Raw genomic sequence first — 20920 nt, forward strand, 5'->3', positions numbered from 1 at the left:
GGAACTCTGTGGAGAACTTACTTCTTCACCCCAAGCTTCATGGTAACACATGCCACTTCCCCCTTGGGATTCAGCAGTCACCTGAGTGAATGCCTACCACCCAAGCTGAGATGAGCAAGGAGCAGTATCTCTCCCCTGTATGCTTTAAGGAAGCTTCCAGTCAGAGCTCATTTCTGGGCCTCGCTGCAGCCTCCGAGTGGAACAGCAGTGGCATCCAGTGGCTCATCAGGCTAATCACAGTTGGAGCCCTTCCCCACCCGCAGGCAGGAATCTTTTCCTTTTTTGCCTGGTCAGGCAATGGGCCAGGCTCATTCATGATGAACCATCTGGGATTGCTTGAATTGCTCAATTCAGCATCTTAACCAGCGCGTGACTGGTGAGCAGCCGAGATACCAGCTGGACAGAGGCGCCGAGTCCACCAGGAGCTCCCCTAAGCCCATGGTTGAGGTTCATGTGTCAATTCTTTTATTTATCTATTTTTCTATTCTAGAAATAATGATAGAAATTCATGATGTGTCGGTGTTTAATGATACCTGTGTGAGATGGCAAATAAGTCCAGAGAGAGTGAATGCCAGGATCGTGTACTTGGTAAGTAAAGGGAGGTGCTTGACCTTGCAGATGCAGAAATGGAAATGTGAGCCAAAAGAACTTGCCTATAGGCGCTTCACTTCCCCTCCCCCATTTTCCCTCCTCCTTCCCCACCACCCACCATCTCCTTCCTTTCCTTCTGCTGGCTCCTCTTCCTTCCTTCAGTCACACAAAGTGAAACCATATTTGTTTGCAAATGTATAGTAACAAGCTACAGATAGTGTAACTCATGAAACAGCACACAGTTAATTACTTGGTATAAGCTGGTGTAGGCTCTCGCTTGAATATGCAAGTCTAGGTGAACTCCGTTCCTTGGCACATCTTCTTAAACAGAGATTCTTGAAAGCACACATCAGCGTTTCAGTTAGAGCCAACACAAAGGCCAAGACAAGGTTAGAAGATGCTCTCAACCTCCATTCATTTAGAAAAGAATTGTTTTCGCTAGCAGGCCGTGAACACTGTTATCACGCAGGTGACCATGGTGGAGGGCAAACCAATGATGCTTCTCTAACTAGGAAAACACCAACTAAACCACACTGTTTAGTGCTGCTGTCTTCCAGCCATACGGTTTCAATGAGAACTATGAAGGTTCTTAGTCAGTCTAATTGTTTTCTGGCTCTATTGCCCTGTTTAAAGAAATGGGTGGGATTTTTGAGCTATACGCATTTTTCACATCTAGCATGTATGCCATCTGACCAGGTATGATTGCGGGACTGGCATTTCTGTTTGCCATTCTCTTTATTGCTCGTTTCCAAGCACTTGTGCTTTCCTGCCCCAGAGAAGGCTGGACGCACGTGCTGATTTGGCAGGAGAACTTCCTTTTATTGTTGATCTTTTGTGGTCAGAAGAGCCATGAATTCTCACTTCTGTCTCAGCTTATGTTCCTGGGCTAGGCCTGGTCCTCAGGTACCTGATGGCAGAGCAGGCCCTCTCTCCTCCGTGGTTATTCACCTCCGTGGTTACATAGTATCCAAGATGGGACCCTCAGAGAAACAGCGCTCAGCGCTCAGCACCGTGAAGCCTCCGTTGTTCTGACTGGAGTCATGGTGGATTCTCTTGTCTTTCCTCTTCTAAAGATACACGTTGAAAGACAGCAGCCAGATGCTGCGGAATCAGTTTATGAGGAGACAGTCAATGTGACCACAGACCGCAGGACCCCAGAAGTGTGCCTGCACCTCCAACAAGGAACCAATTACACTATAAGCATTTCTGCAGCCCCTCCCAGGCGCTCTGTGCCCGCCATCCTTGGCTTCCAGACCCCTGGTAGGTAAAGGGAAAGAGGCATTTCCTCCTGGGGAATCCTGAGCACAGATGTGGAGAACCAAGAGGGGAGGGGACTTCTGTCGGTGTGGGCAGAGGAATGAAGCTATCCGTGGGTAGAGCCAGAGCAGGCGTAATAGGAAAAATTCTTATTCTGTTGAGGTCCAGCTGAATGGCGCTGGCAACGGTTTCTCAGCTGAGTTCTTGGGGACAAGTGGTGGTAGCAGAAGGGACATTAGATGATGATGTCTTCCAGGTCTACAAGAGAGTAGAGGATCTCACAGCTTATATTTGCTAAGAAGCCCAACAGGCCTTTCTTTCCTTTGCTTGAGAAAGAGGAGGAACAGAGAAGCTGAAGGGTTGGTTTCTTATTTACTATGATGGTCTGGCTGCTCAATCGGTTAACAGTGGTTACGTGGGAGCAGGAGGCAGCCGGAGGGTGCAGAGGGGTCCATATTGGTTGAATGGGGGAGTGGACCCAGAGGAGCATTAAGAAGTAGGAGCAGGAGCCAGATGTGGTGATGCATGCCTTTAATCCTCGCACTCTGTAGTCAAGTAGGTTTCTGTGAGTTCAAGGGCAGCCTCATCTATAAAGAAAGTTCCAGGCCAGTCAGGGCTGCTTAGTGAAACCCTGTCTAAAAGAAAAAAAAAAAGAAAGAGGAATAGGGGCTGGGATGATGGCTCAGCTCAGTTAGTAAAGTGCTGGGCACGTAGCATAAAGACCTGAGTTTGGATGCCTAGCACCTGTGTTCAAAGCCCTGAATAGTCATGTATCTGAAATCTCAGCACTGGTAGACAGGAGGATGCCTGGGGCTTGCTGGCCAGCCAGTGAGTTCCAGGCTCAGTGAGAGACCTTTTGTTAAACATAAATAATTCAGGACACCAGAGTTGACCTCTGGCTCATCTGCACACACATGCACCCTAGACACACGCAACCACACACACATATAAACACATGCATGTACAAAAACAGGCTTGTATGCGAAAAGTAGGGATAGATCACTGCATATAATTTATGGGATTTAAAAAATACTCCACAATCAGAGTGAGTTGTGTGAACCTCATGCAGCAAGCACTTTGCCAACTATGCTGCCTCCACAGCTCGCATGGGTTCTGTTTTGCAGAGACTTCAGGACCAGAGAGTCAGCTCGGTAGACACTACTTACTCTGCTTGCAGAGGGTCCGTCCACAGTACCCACGTGGCAGCTCACAACACTGTAACCCCAGTTCTGGGGAAGCCCATGTCCTTTTGTGACCTCTACGGTCACTGTCATACACGTGCATGCACACCCATACACACTAAAGACAAAAACAAAAAAATTTAAAAGAGGATTTATATTTAATAATACTTTAAAGGTAAACTTTGAGTGGCAGTGGTGACGTTTATTATTTGTAACTAGTTGTTTGATGCTCCATTAAGAAAAGCCACCTCAGGGGACTGGAGAGATGGCTCAGCAGTTAAGAGCACTGACTGTTCTTCCAGAGGTCCTGAGTTCAATTCCCAGCAACCACATGGTGGCTCACAACCATCTGTAATGGGATCTGATGCCCTTTTCTGGTGTGTCTGAAGACAGCTATTGTGTACTCATATACATAAAATAAATAAATAAATCTTAAAAAAAAAAGAAAGAAAGAGAAGAGGAAAGAAAAGAAAAGAAAAGAAACAAAAAGAAAAGAAAAGAAAAAAAGAAAAGAAAAAAGAAGCCGGGCAGTGGTGGCACACGCCTTTAATCCCAGCACTTGGGAGGCAGAGGCAGGCGGATTTCTGAGTTCGAGGCCAGCCTGGTCTACAAAGTGAGTTCCAGGACAGCCAGGGCTATACAGAGAAACCCTGTCTCGAAAAACTGAAAAAAAAAAAAAAGAAAAAGAAAAAGAAAAAGAAAAGCTATCTTAGATATTGCTGTCACCATGCAGGAGATGACAACCTACCATCAGACAGAAATAATAAGACAGTTTTCCTACTGAGTAGTATAAGGCCACTATGACGTTAGGCCTCTTAGGACTTTTTAATGAATAAAACTTATTTTACTTTAGATATATAATGTGAGGCGGAAAAAAATAAGAAATTGCTCTGTAACTAAGGAAACTGTAGTGGATGACCTCCTGTGGACTTCCAGGGATAAGCCCGCCTCTTGAAGAGGTCATTAAAGGCCTTCAAACACATCTGCTGCTGAGTCAGAAAGACAGTGTTCTTACATGTATCTGACTACCTCTCAAGTGCCTGTTCCACCAGGAAAAAAATGTGATCTTTGGAATCAGACAGCCTGGATATGTGTCTTGGCTCTGAGAGAGCCGTGGTGTGGAAGGTGCAGGAAAGGACGTTGGATTTAAGGAAAATTTATGTTCAAGATACAATGAAGGCAGCAGTCTGCATTAAGGTCTTGTAAGCCTCTGAATCAAATTTGTCTTTGAAGAATTTTTTATGAGTGGGTTCGTGTTCATTGATGCTGTTTATTAATATTTTCCAGATTTTGGAGTTTGGGATCCAAACTAAAATGAGGCTAATGCATAAGGAGCATGAGGCATAACTGAGGCTGGGTGTCATGTCTGCACCTCTCTGTTGTGTTGGCAGTTTAAATGGAAACAGGTTACGTTTGCAAGTTAGCCTAGTGAGGACTGGGGTTTATATGGAGTCACACTGGCTGAAAGCAGAATATGTTCGACCTTGGCTCCAGTCAGACCATACACTATACAGACATTTTACACACACACACACACACACACACACACACACACACACACACACACAGAGTTGTGACTGCTCTGGGAAAGTCTGCATCATTCTGGAATGCAGATTTGCTCATAGAATCATTAAGTTTCGCCCTTTTAGGAAGTTGGTTTGTTGACACCTTTTGTCAGTTTCTTCCATGACTTTTGTCAGCCCATGTTTTCTAGAATTTCTTTAATGTGTATGGGGGTTAAGGGTGGAGTGCCTGCCTGCTTGTCATGTGTGTGTGTGTGTGTGTGTGTGTGAGGGCTGAAGGCTGATCCTGACCGTTCCTCTATGTCCCATCTTTCTGTTGTGTTTGAGACTGAGCACTAGGTAGCCCTAGGAACTCATTACATAGACAAGGCTGGCCTTAAACTGGCTGAGACCCTCCTGCTGGGATGAAGGCAGGTACTGCTCCCCTTAACCACCAACCCCGGGTGTCTGTTTATTCTCTTTTCCAGAGAATGATCTCTTGCTTTCTAAACTGTATTTTCCTTTTTCTTCCTAGTTAAATCCATTTAATTTTTATTATTTCCTTTCCACACTTTTCTTGAGTTGATTTTATTGATACATTTGTAAATGGGTGTGTGTGTATGTGTGTGTGTGTGTGTGTTTGAGACATGGTCTAATGTAGCCCAGGCTATCTTCAGACTTACTATGTAGCTGATGCTAGCCTTGAACTGATCCTCCTGCCTCCACCTCACTAGTGATGGGATCGTAGATGTGTCACCATACCCAGAACACTTTACAGTTTTGTAACTGTGTGAAAAATTCAACACATTCTCACATTTTTCTGTGTAATAATAGAAGTCCTGGAGGCTTCCCTCTCCCTTGCAGATTTAAGTTTTGACAGAGTTTCAGAGATGCTGTCAATTTCTCTCTTCTTCTTTGCTCTTAAGGTGTGACTTAATTGCTATGCTGATTTTCTTTGGGCTTAAATAGTTATTTTAAAATGTGCTAATACATGTTCTCTTTGTTCTCCCTTTCGTCAATTGTACAATTGCTGTGCTGATTTCCCCGTTTAAGAATTAATTAGAACTGTATCACATCACCCAATTAGCGTGATAGATATGCAGGTATACATACATGTCTTAGTTAGGGTTTTACTACTGTGAAGAGACATCAAGACCTTGGCAACTCTTCTAAAGGAGAATACTTATCTGGGACTTGCTTACAGCTCAGAGGTTTAGTCCATTATCATCATGGCCGCACACAGGCAGACATGGTGCTGGAGAGGATGCTGAGTTCTACATTCAGGTCTCCAGGAAGCAGCAGGTAGAGAGAGTGAGCCACTGAGCCTGGCTTGGACTTCTGAAACCTCAAAGCATTTGTTCCCTTCCCCCTCCTCCCTTCTCCCTCCTCCCTTCCCCCTCCTCCCTTCTCCCTCCTCCCTTCCCCCTCCTCCCTTCCCCCTCCTCTCTTCACCCTTCTTCCTTCACCCTCCTCCCTTCACCAGAGTCACAATTCCTTCCACAAGGCCACACCTCCAATAATACCACTCCCTAAGAGTCTCTGGGGGCCATTTTCATTTAAACCACCACAATTCATGCATGCATAATTAAATTAGTATATGTAGTCACCCGTTTTCTTATGACACTTCATCCATAGTTTGTTTGGGGTTTATTTGTTTCTCATCTCCTGTTTCTTCCTCTAATCACCTTGCTCCACCTCCAGCCTTAAAAGAAAGGTTTATCTGCTTTTATTTTGTACGTTGGATCCTCTGGAGTTGGAGTTACAGAAGGCTGTGCGGCATCTGATGTAGATCCCTTAGAAGAGCGGCAAGGACTCTTAGCAGCTGGATTATCTGTTCAGCCTTTTCTTTTTAATAATTACACTTTAATGTTAATTACTTCTGGTCTTATTCCGTTTTAACATACTTTGAGGACTTATTGGCACCTTGTGGACTTTACTGCTTGGTCGGGCTGTCTTCAGTGCAGCAGATGCTCAGATGAGAGTGGTCTCTGTCTCACTGCACGTTATTAGATCAGGAGAGACTTGAGTTGTGTAGCTGTCCATTTTTCTCCTTTTCTTCTGTCGAGGCTAATTGGTTTCTCCTGCATGATTTGATGCTAGGGTTTCCAATATTCCTGACACATGGATGGATTCTCTCACTAACAGCAAATGGCTCCCTCTGTCTGCCCCACGTCATTTGCCTTACTTTATCTTCTTGGGTGCAGTACTGACTTCCTCAATTTCTTTGTGCTTTTGTGTTGGCACAACACACTGTTGTTAGCTATCCTCACAAGCTGACTGGATGAGGCTGCCGTCACAGCTCTGGAAGTCAGAACACATAGAAACTTCCTGGGGAAAGGCTGGTATTTGAGTGGATAAGCAAACAGGCTTCCATTACTGCTTCCTGGGTGATTGATTCCTTTCCAGCATTTTCTTTCTTTCTTTTTTTTATGCCACATTCCTGTGTCTTTCTTTTTATTGGTTCCACAGATTTCTGTTTTCAGGGAGTCAGACAATAGAGATCTTGGTTTTCTTCTACAGTTGCCCGAATCTTTAGAAGAACCTATTTGGGTGTGTGCCTCTCTGATTACCGGCTCACTGTGTTGGCTTCTGAGGAGGGAAGGCCGAGCTGTCCACCCATGTATTTCTTACGCTCCTTCCCTTAAGCTGTTGACCTGGTCGGCCTGGCGCTTTAGTTTTGTTTCCTGATGCTTGTAGCAATGTTTTCTGCAACCATTTAACCTGAGGTGTGTGGGTTTTAGTCAGTGCAGTGTTAACTGCCAGTCTTTCTAAGCTCGCTTCTCTGTTTCTCCTTACATTTCTGCTCCCTGTCTAGAAGACGGTTTCTATCTTTTCTCACTGTGGAAATGGGGTCCTTTCTGAGCCCACAATTATCTGAGAGTGTTTTTTGTTGCCTTCCCTGTGAGTAAAGGTTTGAGTGGAGATTAAACCTCGAATGTAAGAATTCTGTAAACATATCGCATTGTCTTTGGGATTTAATGCCTTAATGGAAGGTAAGGGGGAGGAGGCACTGGACAGTCAACCTTGGGTCTCTCACAAGCTAGGCTTAGGCTCCAGCATCCAGCCACGCTGCAAGCTCCCCTGCCCCATTTCTAATCCTATAAAGCAAGCTGATTTTCAGTGTGGATACCAAAAGAGCTCCCTTCAGCAATGGAGCTATGGCTTTAGTCATCTGTTCATACACACGGTGTTGTCTGATGACATCGTCAGTGTCTGACCTGGTTGCAGGTCAACAGTGAAGGGACCCTCTCATGAAGCTTCCGTGTGTGGGATGGAAGCACTGTGCACTTGATCAGTCTTCCTAGGGCCCTGGGGGATTTTGATCTGTCCACATGTTAGGAATGATTTCCTTCATCAAATCTCCATCCTGCGCGGATTGTTACTTCTTCCATCCCACCCTCACTCTTTTCCCCCAATACACCTAGGTGGAACCAACTCCCTGCTCTCTCTCATGTCCTTTACCCTCTGCCTTCTGTGAATGTGTTCCATGCCTACTGTAAATGTGTGTGTGTGTGTCTGTGTGTGTGTATCTGTGTGTGTCTCTGTATGTGTGTGTCTGTGCATGTGGAAGCGTGTATATGCGCGAGTGCATGTCTATAATGTACTGTAAGTTCTGTTGTGGACTTTCTTCTGCTCTTTGTGTGGGGAATCTCATTTTGTGTATTTTTACCTGGTCTACAGAGTAAGTTCCAGGACAGCCAGGGATACACAGAAAAACCCTGTCTCGAAAAACCAAGAAAAAAAAAAAGAAGAAGAAGAAATTATTATTGAAAGTAACAAACTTTGAACTGCTTAATCTTATTATCATATTGCTTTTTTAAAAAAACACAGCAACACAAAACCCCTGGTCCCTGTATACACGCCTCCCTCTCCTTCCCTTAGTGTGAAAGGATTATGTCATAGGCTTCTAGATGACTTAGCCTGGGAAACAGAGCTCTGAGCTAGACTGTCTAGACTGGTGCTTCCTCATAAGGTGGATGTCATACCCTCTGGCCTCACTCTTCATTGGAATATTCATGTGTTTACCTCTGACCTCCCAGGGAAGGACTCACCATGGTTGTGTGGACCGGCCTTCTTTGAGAAGTAACTGTGGGGAAGCCCACCTCCCCTTAGTTTCTGAGAACCTTGTTCTGTTGACTTGTGAAGCTGTTGGCCTTGGGCCAGCTCTGCTGTGCCTGGCTTCCTGGTGGCTCGGCAGGCTACTGAAGCAGCCCAGTCAAGCTGTCCTGTCAACCCAGGGATTTGTTGCATGGAGCTCTCTGGTCCTGAGCTCTTCACTTAGACTGTCTTCCTTGTTGCTGATCTCCAGAGTGCTAAGGAATGACTATGGGTGCTAGCAATAGGGGCTGATACACCTTTTGTCTTGGCTGCCTCTCAGAATTGCCAAGTCACACCACCCAGAGTGTGCCTGATCTCAGGTGATCTCCAAAGCTCAGCAAGGCTGGGCCTGGCTAGTACTTAGATGGGTGGATGACCTTTGAAACACACCCCACAGATGTCCACACACCATTTAGAGGTGCTGTCTGTGGGGTTCTGACGTGCAGTTAGATTTGGGGACTGACTGTGCCTCCGCAGGGATGTTCATTACAGACTTGTCTTCTCATGCCTGGCTTCCTCCACAGCTCAAGTTCTCTAGTCCTCCCTTTGAATTTGGAGTCGGTGTTCCCTTGCTTGGAAGGCAGGCTGGATAGCTGCTCTGAGCCTCCCCACAGCCTGGTCGCTTTTACAGTGTGCTAAGTAGATGTCCTCATGTGTCTGCCTTGTGTATGGCAACCAACCTTTCCTTCCAACCCAGATGCAAATTTTGACCCATTTCTAGTTATTCTCAGTCACTTCTGTCAGGAGTGGGTGCAGGAAGTAGAAGCCAGACGCCTTCGTTCCCAGCACTGCCTTCCTCTGTACTCAGTCTGTGATGGCTATACCACACAAAAGTTGTCTCCAGTGGGAACTTGCAGACAGCAGCTCTGCTTGTCTTCTGTCTCGGTACGGTCATAGACATTATGTGCTGTTTCTTCTGTACATTTCATACATGGATATATTTGCCGTTCCTCAAAATCCTCTTGCTGCCACTCCCCACCCCCGCCCCCCATATCCTTGTGAAAACTTTAAACACTGTGAAGATAAAGGAGAAATGACAGGCCTTCGAATTCTTAGCGATGTATTTTCACATTTTCCCGTTATACTCAGGGATATTGTTTCTCAGCTAATTGCCTTTGCTGCATACGTTAGCAATATTGAAAATGCTTTGGGCAATCCTGATTTTTACTGGAATAATTTTCCATTATCATGAATACTTAGGTGACACCGATTTGTATGGGAGACTTACATATTAAACATGATTGTAAAACAGAGACTCCCTGACAGAGGTTTGAACTTTTGTTTGGGGCTTTGGATGTAGCTCAGAGGGGAGAGTGGTTGGGACTTGTAAATTTGTTGAGTTCCATCACCAACATCATAGAAAGAAAAACAAGGGCTGGAGAGATGGCTCAGCAATTAAGAGCACCGACTGCTCTTCAGAGGGTCCTGAGTTCAAATCCCAGCAACCACATGGTGGCTCACAACCATCCTGAATGAGATCTGACTTCCTCTTCTGGCATGTCTGAAGACAGCTACGATGTACTTACACAAAATAAATAAATAAATAAATAAATCTTTAAAAGAAAGAAAGAGAGAGAGAGAGAGAGAGAGAGAGAGAGAGAGAGAGAGGGAGAAAGAAAAACAAACAAACCACCTTTTTTCATTGGTAGAAAAGATAAAAGTTTATTTGTTAGGACATTTGCTTTTCCTTAGAAATTGCTTTGTTACCCCAGACTGGAGGGGGCGGGGTTCTTTAATTCATCCTGTTGAACTTATTCTTTTGACAGCATTTAAAAAAATAAAGGACTGAAGGAATGTTCCCCCAACAGGGGGATGACTTTTTCCATACAGTGGCCGGAACAAGCCTGCCTCCCGGTTGTTAATTACCTTAGCTGAGCTCTAAGCAGCTGGAGGAACTCTTGTCTGCTCTGAGAGCAGCAGACGGTCTCTCCAGCCTTACCATCCATTTTCCAGTCATTTTCTGTTGGAAAGCACCCGCCCTGAGGCCCTAACCCATGGAGTTTTATGTACCACTTCCCTCATTCTCAAGGTGTCTGTCCACAGATACGCTTCAGGTCATTTTATTATGGCCCATCTAAGTCACGCTGACTGTCTACAAAGGTCACAGCTTTATGGCAACATTTCCATATCTCACTCAGTTCTCCCATCTGCCCATGATGTAAGAAAGTCAGCTGGATATGTTGATTTCACAAATGAGAAAAGTCGGGTTTAGAAGACACCCTTCTGAACCTTATTGGCCAAGTTTATACAACTCGGGAGTTTTTCTGGGTGTAGTGGCGTATGTTCATAATTCCAGGACCCAAGAGGCTGAGGAAGGAGGATTATGAGTGAAAGGCTAGCCCGGGTTACATAGCAAGTTGAAGGAGGCCTGGGCTACCAAGCGAAATCCTGTCTCAGAAATCAAAACCAGTGCTGGAGAGACTCCGTGGTTAGGAGCTTTGCGGCTCTTGCAGACTTTGGGTTTGAATCCTGGCACTCACTCACTCAGCTGGCAGCTCACAACCATGTGTAACTCTAGTTTCCACAGATCTGATGCTCTTGTCTGGCCTCCAAGGGCAGCAGGCAGGCATATGGTACATAGACAACGCACTCATAAAATGAAAATAAAGAAGTCTTAAAAAACAAAACCCCAAACAAATGAAAAACTGTAGTTCAGTTGGTAAAGAGCTTACTGAGTAAACATGAGGGTGCGGTCCATCCCTGTAACTACGGAAACCTACCAGGAGCAAGGGTGCCTTGGAAAACTCCCAGGATCGATAGTGGTGCACACCTGTAATCCTAGCACTGGGGAGGCAGAGACAGGAGGATCCTGGGTGCTTGCTGCCCAAATAGTCTAGCAGAATCAGTGGACTCCAGATTCAGTGAGAGACCCTGCCTCAAAGAATAAGGTGGAGAGCAATTGAGAACAGAGAGAGAGAGAGAGAGAGAGAGAGAGAGAGAGAGAGAGAGAGAGAGAGAGAGAGAGAGAGGGAGGGAGAGAGAAAGAGAGAGAGAGAGAGAGAGGCACACATACAAACACGTGCATATACAGACACACACACAGACGCACATGCACATACACCCATGGACACACATAGATGCTCACACATAGACACACGCGTACACATGTGCATACACAGACACACAGACACACATGCACACACACATGCTTGTACACTCAGGGACACACACACTTTTAGACAAAAACAAACTGTAGAGCGAGTGCTTGAACTTAAGTGTGTGAAACCAAGTCTAAGCGTGTGCTCTTTGTGTTAAACACCCTGTCGGCCTTTGACAATGTCCCAGCTGCCCTTACAGTCAACCACGAGCTATCTGCTTGGTGATGCGACCTTTTTATATGTTCTCTTGTCTTCTAGAAGATGATCTCTTAGAAGATGATGGACTTTTCAATATCTCAGTATTTAATGAAACTTGTTTGACGTTGAGCAGGCACTCTAGGCAAGTTGGATCAGAACAAATGTACCAAGTAAGATGACCCCTTATTCTTATCTCTTATAGAATTAGTTATTCAAAACACACGAGTGAGTCATCCCTTCTCTGGGCATGCCTTATTCGCTCCTTCAGCTTCTTTCTTGCTCTTAACCCCTGAATGAAATCTTATTAAATACATCTTTTTCGTGACCTGTGACTCTGCTTCGCAGAGCATGCACCCATGCCCTTGGGTGTGTCCTAGCAGCAAGCCTATGTTAAAATATCTTTAGTAAACTCCCAGCTCGACAATATATGCAGTCTATCTGCAATGGAAGATCCAGAATATGTAAAGACTCCTAATAGGGCGACTGTCTGCACTGTTGGTGACTGCTCTTTCTAGGAATGGGTGCCTGCTACACTGTTGCAAGGAGAAACTAAGCTGATGAAGGGTCTGTGAACTTGATGACTTCTATCGTTTTCTTGCCTACAGTTGCACACTTACATGTTACGACATTTATCTTAGTTTGCCTTCAGATGCACACACTGGGTGGACATTTCTAAGAAGCTCATTTAGCTTTAGTTTCCTTCCCTACCCAAACTCAAATCAAAAGCAAATTTAAGAAGGAACCTGGATTTACTTTGGTGTCATTTTTAGTGCCTAGAAACTCAGGCTGAGGCGCGTGGCAGGTCCGGCGGGCAAGAGGAGGTGGCGGTAGCCCGAGCCCGGCCCAGCCTCATCTGCCCGCGACTTGACCCCTGTCCCAGCCTGACCTGGAGTGCCATGGAGAGCCACTCCTTTGAGGCTCGAATGGAAGTAGATGCTGATGGAAATGGTGCTAAGATATTTGCATATGCCTTTGACAAAAACTGAGGAAGGGGCTCAGGCAGGCTTCTGCACGAGCTGCTATGGGACTGGAACAGGGGAGGTGTGGCTCCCGGGTTTCAGGTGGTACATCTCAATGCTGTGAGTATGGACAATCACTTGGACAACCTGCAGCTGGTACCATGGGGCTGTCGACCCAAAGCTGAAGAGACCTCCAGCAAACAAAGCTTATACTGGCTTGCAATCCAGCAGCTTCCCACAGACCCTATAGAAGAACAATTCCCTGTCTTGAATGTGACCCAGTACTATAATGCCAATGGGGATGTGGTGGAAGAGGAAGAAAATTCCTGTACCTACTATGAGTGTCATTCTCCTCCTTGTCTGGTGATTGAAAAGCAGCTTCGAGAGTTCAACATCTGTGGGGGTTGCCTGGTGGCTCGATACTGTGGCTCTCAGTGCCAGCAGGACTGGCCTGGCCACAAGAAACACTGTCGGGAGAGGAAGTGTCCCTTCCAGCACGAGCTTGAGCCAGAACGATGATGATGACAGGCTGAAGAGATGCCACTGCTGCAGGTTCAAAGTTTCCAGCTCGTCATGAGCACAGCGGAAGACAGACTGCCAGTTGAACCCAGAGGTGCCCAAGAAGCCAGCAGTGGATCCTGAGCAGCTGTCATGTGACCTCACAGCAACAAGCAGTCCGTGGGGGGACAGTGTCCCTCCAGTTTCCACCTCCAGCAGAGACAACGGGGAGGCTCCCTAGGACCTTTCTCATTATTTACATGTTAATATGTTTGTAAACTCATGTACAGTTTTTTTTGGAGGGGGGAGGGTTAGCACTTCAAATAGAATTATTTGTTGTAGACCTCAAAAAAAAAAAGGAGAGAGAGAGAGAGAAACTCAGGTTGAGTGTGATAAAGTGAAAATCAGTTATTTATTCCATAAACATTTAGCAAAAGAATATCATATATTATGACCCAAGAGTTTCAAGTCAAGCAAATACCAATTTACAAATAAACAGCAACTTTAATGAGATACTAAGAATCTTTGACAAAAATGTAAAAATAATGGGATGGGTGTGTGTGTGCACGCTCGCGTGCAGTCGCACATTTACTTCTAAGTATAATTTTTTAAATACTTACCTTTACCTTAATGTGCATGCTTTGTCTGCATGTTCGTATGTGCACCTTGTATGTATGTGCCTTATGTTCATGGAGGCCAGGAGTAGAGTGTGGCGTTCCAGATGGTTGTGAGTTACCGTATCCATGCTGGGAATCGAACCCAGGTCCTCTGCAAGAGCCAGTGCTCTTAACTGCTGAGCCACCTCTCCACTTCTCCCCAACAAGGTGTAATTTTTAAGAAGCAAACCCCATATCGATCGTATCATAGAAAACGTGTAGGGATTAGCTGAAGTGGGGGTGAAGAGGGGAGGTGTGGGCGTGTCGTTGGAACAGTGGCTGATGGAAAGGCAAAGAGGAGCAGGGAGGTAAAGAGGAAGTGAAAATCCTGATCAGGGCTGGACGGTGAGAAAGAGCCCTAGAAAAGAGACACATTCAAGGACCCAAATGGTTTATTCTATGATTAAAATGTTTTTTCAAATTAGTACTGAAGGAGTTCTGTTAAAGCTAGCCAAACACTTGGTTAAGAAAACCAATGATTCTTGGGGCTGGGAAGATGGTTCAGTTAGTAATGTACTTGCCACCCTAAGTGTGAGGCACTGAGTTTGGACCCCATCCCCACCTAAAGAGCCAGGTACCGTGCTGTGTGCCAAGTCAAGAGGATTCCTTTGGCTGCTGACTAGCCAGGCTAGCTGAATCTGTGAGCTCAGGGTTCAGTGAGAAGACATCCAGCCTCAGGCATCTATATACACATACAAACCCTAAAATGACTGAAGAGTTAAATGGAAAAAATAAACTGAACTTTTAATATGTTAAGGAGCCATTTATGTAATACATGGGATATAGTTATGACCACTGGAGAAAAGTGAGCACTCAAAAGCTGTCTGCATGTAAGAATATACACACTGTTCATATCACAGGTGAATACATTATCCTTTATCAGCGAGTGGTCCAGGAGAACAGGGTACCATGAGATCTTGTGCCCAGCTTCCCTGGTAATGCTTTTTAGACCCTGGAGCCCGACTGTGGCATTGGACAGCTGGAACCGAGTGGAGGACATTCATAGCCTTGAGTGTAAGGAACTCAAGTTTTGCTGATCTCTCTCTAAGGGTGCCTAAACTATCCAAGAGAATTGGAAGGCTTGGGTGAGAGTTGAACCTTATGAGCCAGTTATCCAGTCTTGGATGATCTGTGAGGATGGTTCCTTCAGTGATTGAAAGTAATGGTGGAAGGTGGAGAGCCAAGGATGTGAGCTTCATTAAACTCAGTTTCACCAGATAAACTGTACTGGTTGATAACGTTTGATCATAGTATCCTGGGATCTGTCCTGCACTTCCCCTGTGACTTGCTTCCTCTGTGACTCACTGTTGCTTGAGCGGTGTGATTCAGACCTGCAGTGTGAGCGCCCGACTCGCCAGCAAGAACGACGCCACAATAGGATCCTTCTGCACACATTTATTGGGAGAGCTCAATTACAGAGGCGAAAAGACCCCAAACCCTAGAAATGGCGCTGCCTAGGAGTGACGTGTCCATACCTGATTGGTTATGCTACCATTACCTCATTAATATGCCTTGGGCCAGGCAGTGACTCGGCAAAAAACTCTTATGCACATGCGCACATTGGTTGTTTACCCATAATCATGGGCGGTGGCCAGTGGTAGCCAGTGCCATCTTGTAATGGCGTTTGTGGCTTCCCACACCGCAGTATGTGGGATGCCTCCACTCATCAGCTTTGACCAGCTCTGATGGGAAGGAAGGTGCAAGAGAAATCACATCGCACTTTCAAAGCATAGCCTGGGATAGTTCTCATAATTCTATGTACCCCGCACAGTGGGGCTTCTCTATGGAGTCCTCAGGATAAACAAAACCGAAAGAATTTTTGCCCAGTAGCTTCGGTGCAGTCTCTTTCATTTGAGTGGGCACAAGGGATTGCTCTAGAACCGCCTGACGTCTTGTTATTCCCTGTCCGTCGTTGGTTATGCAGTTCAATCTTAGTCCTGGGTAGGACAGGTGCAGGAGCTTTGCTGTCTTAAAGGGAATCCTACCAAGATTAACAGAAGGAGATTTCTTGACAGTCTAGGAATCTGGCAGCCAGCAGGAAGCTAACGCAGCACTCTCTTTCCGTCTGGCAGGTGGAGGTTCTGGGTCAGAGGTGGTATCTAGAGAGCTCCTACCATGCTGCTCTCTTTAACTTCACAACAAGAGACCGAGCTCCGGAAGTGTGTTTAGACCTGTACCCCGCTACTGATTACACGATAAACATCACCCTTCTGAGACCCACTGAGCCGCGCTCCGCACAAATAACCATAACAACCTCCGTGACAGGTAGGCACGGACGCCTTTGCATTTTGTTCCTGGGCATAACACATGAGGTATGAGGGTTCATCGGCACAATTCGGGGAGCACAGAGGATGGGGTCAAGAGCCCTGCGTTCTACTTCTAATAAACTGTCAGCTTTGTCTGGTATTCCCGATGCTTGAATCTTACCAATCAGTCCTTTTGTACAATGTTTTGACTTCTGGAGGAGATTCCAGGCAAGGAGACTACGTGGGGATTCCAGGCAACTTTATAGAGTGGGAATTCTGTAAGGCTTCTGTCTCTCGTTTCAAATTCAAAATGGCTCTCTATCTCCTTCCTTAGTATCTGTTTGACAAGTTGGCTCACTGTGCAGCTGTGTTTGTTCCTTTAGATTCATGAAGCCCCATATATTTCATTTATGCAATTTATATTATTACATCCTTATGTTTTTGCATAGTTGGGAAATTATATATTTTCAAACTCATGGTTTTAGCTTTCTTTTCCACAGCCTCAAGGGCTGTCCTGAAGGTCCCAGCATTTACCATTTTGCTGAGACATTAGCCACACCTTCACCTCCTTGATTTGTGCTGTCTCTGATCATTGTGGAGGCATCAATGTTAACGGGGAGGACATTCCTCAAAGGAGGAACATCAAATATGTACATTATGCCCACAGCAGCCATTGACACTCGTGGAGGCCCACGCCTGCTGGCCCTGTCCCAGGGGCAGAAACTATGTCATTCTGTCCCTATCAAGGCCATGCTGGACCTGCCAATCTTCCAGAAGACAGAAATGTTATCTCTGCTGCACTGGGCACTGGCTGAATCCAGAGGGTTCACAGCTGGACCATCCAGGAGCATGGCCCCATGTAAAGAATAAGTCGTTACACTCTGTTTCAGTATGAGATGAACTAGAGTGCATTGGCCTTAGAGGAGGCATAAGGTCCCTCCCTCCCTCTCCTAACTGGAAGCTGGGGTCTGTCTGTCTCAGCTTCTGAGGGTTAGAAAAGTGACTGAGCCCAGGATCCAAAATGGGGAGAGTGGCAGCCCTATGTCCCAGATTGTTCATTGGCTGAGCCTTTGTGTCCAAGGTCTATGAGGGTGATTTGGACGGAGTCCAAGTTCCAGCCTATAGGAGAGGACAGAAATTTCTCCAGGATTTTTAAAACCCCTATTTTTTTTGTGCTAGATCAGTGATTTGGCTTCCCCCTTCTGCATAATGGTATATTAAAAACTGTTTCATGTTCACCAGTCTCTTGGATTTTTTTATTACTGTGTTTGCAGCATTCTGACTCACAGTAGGGGTATAATGATGCCCCTTGGTGCTCCTTGGAAACCCCTCCTTTGTGGATTCTCCTGGAAGCCATATAGAGGCCAGCGATGTTAACTACACAGCTCCCAGCTAGTGCTGAGGAACACGGGGTCTTTACCTTTCCCGCTCTCCCTCCCTGCCTCCTACCCTCTCTCCTCTCTTCTTTTCCTTAGAGAACCCACTCACTCAGGACTTCACACAAACTGGGCAAGCATTCTCCCACTGGGCCACGATGCCAGGGTCCCTTCTACCATTTCTTCAGTTCTCTGGGCTTAGCAGTGAAGTTTCAGGGTTTCCTCTCTGGAGGAGCTGCAAAATGAAGGGCCTGCTCGTCCCTAGTCAGGACCCCACCCCGTTTCCTGTTCACTTTCGTTCCTAGCAGGCCAGAGGGCAGGCAGTTTGGCTTTTGCACGGGAGACTGTAACGCTCAAGACATTAGTGCATTTCTGTCCATCTCACCAAGTGTGGGATGACCAGGAGAGGTATTAGGCACAGGTTCACGGGTTCCATCCCAGAAGTTCTGAGTCAGTATGCACAGGTCTGCCCACCTGATTCTGCCAGTCCACTTGGGTAGTATTGTTTTAGCCACACACAACTTAGCTACTCCTGGCCAATTACAACGTCCGTGCAGGTAGAGATATGAGAAGGGAGGGAGGAAGGAAGTTAGAGAGGAAAAGAAGGAGAGATAGCTAAAATAATTCTATAGTTCATATCCAAGATGCTAATGTGCTAAAACTTGACCTGATGGATACATTTTTCCTGATAATCAAATATCCACTTCCTCTATTCCTGCATTCCCGACTTAGAGACCCTGCATGCGCTGTGTGACCTGTTCAGGCACTCTCTTCATCATATTAGGTTCCAGCCAGTGTATGCACTTTTTGTAGTGAGAAACCGAATCTTAATTTTCCTTGCCACGTGGGATTACACAGGATTAATAGGCAAAGTATTGTCTTTACTGTTGTGGGCAACTCCCAGGATGACCCCCAGCACAGATTAGAGTGTGGTCATTTTAGAGAAGATTTCAATACAATGGGGTTATCCAGCTGGTCTTAGGCTGAGCCGCAGACAGCAGTGGGCAGATAACCTATTACCTACTTCTTGGAGGCCGGGGCTACATGAAGTACCGCAGGCTGCAGAGATCAGCATACTGCAAAGTGTTTGCTCAGTAACCCGTGACACACGAACTCTGTGCAACAGGAAATGTGACCCAAGGAATAGAGCTTCCTGTCCATCAGGTCTGGTATTTACTGTTCCTTGAGGCTGAATGAGCGGTGAATTGTCTTTGCTTTTGTGGAGTATGGCAAGGAAGTGACCACCACCTTTCGCACACTTTAGCAAGGGAACTGACCTTTGTGATGTTGAACATCGGGGGCTTGAACACAAATATCCGTATCATCCCAGGCATCTACATTAGGAAAGCAAGTCACAGGCTTAGTTAGATCCTTAGAGTTCATTTATTTCAACATTGGAATTCTGCGATCTGTTTAGCAGACCTGTCAGAAAGGGAGGTGAGACATTGTGGGTAAGACTTTTACCACTTCAGGATGTTCACAAGTGTGTTCTGCCCTCGACATGATGTGGGGATTTCTGATTCCAGGGTGTCCCATCACTGGACAGCTCTTCACAGGAAGTTTGTAGGGCTGTTTTTATATATTGCCTCTGCACATGGGTTGAGTCTGAAGAGACACATTAGAAATGGCTGCTCTCTCTCTGTAGAGCTGGCTTAAGCGAGTGACTTAAGTCACTCTTTTAGGTATGGTTGCAGTAATGCGGCTTCTTTCAACTTGAGATCTGGTGCATGCTTGAACCAGAGACTGTACCTGAGACCCAAGTCCCCAGGTGACGGGTCTGTGGCACTGGTGAGAAACATAGGCTTCTGATTGGTGACTGCTGCTTAGCTCTCTAGTTGGAAGCTTTGACCCTGGAGAGCTGAGCCAGGAGAATAATGTGAGTCTGCCCAGACAGTGATGGACCTCAATTTGTCTCTGGATAATGTAGTTGCATACCAATAGCGTGAAATCTTTCATGGTAACCAGATACTAAATTTATCCAAAGAAACATTTTCATACAATAACCAAAAACTCTCAACTTTGAACCTTTCACCTCCATAGTTTCTTTAACTTAAGCTATTTGAAAAATATCTGGATATATCTAGGTAATAGAAATGACCTCACTGTTTATAGAGCAATTATAAAAATCATAGCTTTAATTCAACATGGTGTTTTTGTTTGGTTTGTTTTTTTTTTTTTTTTTTTTTTTTTTGGTTTTTCGAGACAGGGTTTCTTTGTAGCCCTGGCTGTCCTGGAACTCACTTTGTAGACCAGGCTGGCCTTGAACTCAGAAATCCGCCTGCCTCTGCCTCCCAAGTGCTGGGACTAAAGGTGTGCGCCACCACGCCCGGCTTGATTTTTTTTTTTTTAATCATTCTTTCTGGCAATATCTGGATAACATTGATATCTTTCTTTAGGCTGCTTCTAATCAGGGACCGGAAGCCCCCCTCCCATGGATGCTTAGGACCATGCTTATTTCTCTTAAGCAGGGTTAGTCATGTTTGTAGCACAAGCTTGATAAAAATTCAGGAACATTAAAGAAACAGCAGCTGACATTCTTTCCAGGGAATGAAACTATAGCAATGTATTTCTAACCTTCTCATCTCACCAAGAAGCGCTTCCTTTAGCCCTCTGTCCTTTCTGTTTACTTCCTTGAGTGGGGCGTGCAGGGGGCTGGGGGGGGGGGTGTGGAATGAGAATTCTTCCTTTATCCTGAAAATGTAATTGTATTTGGAGAAGTTTTGAGATTATTCTGAGTCAGCCTTCTTAGGTACCTAGAATATCCTTTTAATATTTATATTCAAGTGTGTTTTGATTTTTGTCATATTATCTTGAACTATACTTTTAAATATTATGTCTCAATGCAACGCACTCCCTCTTGGTACACCCTGGTTATGCATATGTTGGACCGTTTGCCTATATTTCAGTTTTAACCTTTTGTGCTTTTTGTTTTTTTTATAGATCTCATTTTAGGATAGGCCTTTAATCCCAGCTTTTGGAGGCAGAGGCAGTCAGATGTCTGTGAGTTCGAGGCTAGCCTCTACATAGTGAGTTCCAGACCAGCCAGGGCTATATAGTCAGACCCTGAATTGAAAAGAAAGATCTCATTTTAGTGTTACATTTTCTCTACTATTTCTATTCTTTCATAGACATCAAGAAATTCAGCTTTTATTTCTAACACCGGTTTGTCCTTCTCTTTCATTTATTTTCTGAGTTCAGACACTTCTCTTTCAGTCCCTTCCTGCTTTATGCCCATTTCTGTTCTTAGTTAATTTTCTGAC

At 45.4% G+C, this 20920-nt stretch overlaps 1 protein-coding gene and 1 pseudogene across 2 annotated transcripts in view; both read left to right on the forward strand.

Moving 5' to 3' along the window:
- Susd1 (sushi domain containing 1) overlaps positions 1-20920 on the forward strand; it is a 130259-nt gene that overhangs the window by 63867 nt on the left and 45472 nt on the right. For both annotated transcript variants that reach the window (XM_029476668.2, XM_021160589.3), the window contains exons 7-10: positions 491-588; positions 1665-1851; positions 11986-12095; positions 16111-16303. In XM_029476668.2, coding sequence (XP_029332528.1) covers positions 491-588; positions 1665-1851; positions 11986-12095; positions 16111-16303 — 588 coding nt within the window. The remainder of the gene's footprint in view (positions 1-490; positions 589-1664; positions 1852-11985; positions 12096-16110; positions 16304-20920) is intronic.
- Positions 12822-13403, forward strand: LOC110292917 (zinc finger MYND domain-containing protein 19 pseudogene; annotated as a pseudogene).

The sequence above is a fragment of the Mus caroli genome, unplaced genomic scaffold (assembly GCF_978045245.1).
Source record: "Mus caroli unplaced genomic scaffold, Mus_caroli_1 scaffold_6, whole genome shotgun sequence".
Classification (NCBI taxonomy): domain Eukaryota; kingdom Metazoa; phylum Chordata; class Mammalia; order Rodentia; family Muridae; genus Mus; species Mus caroli.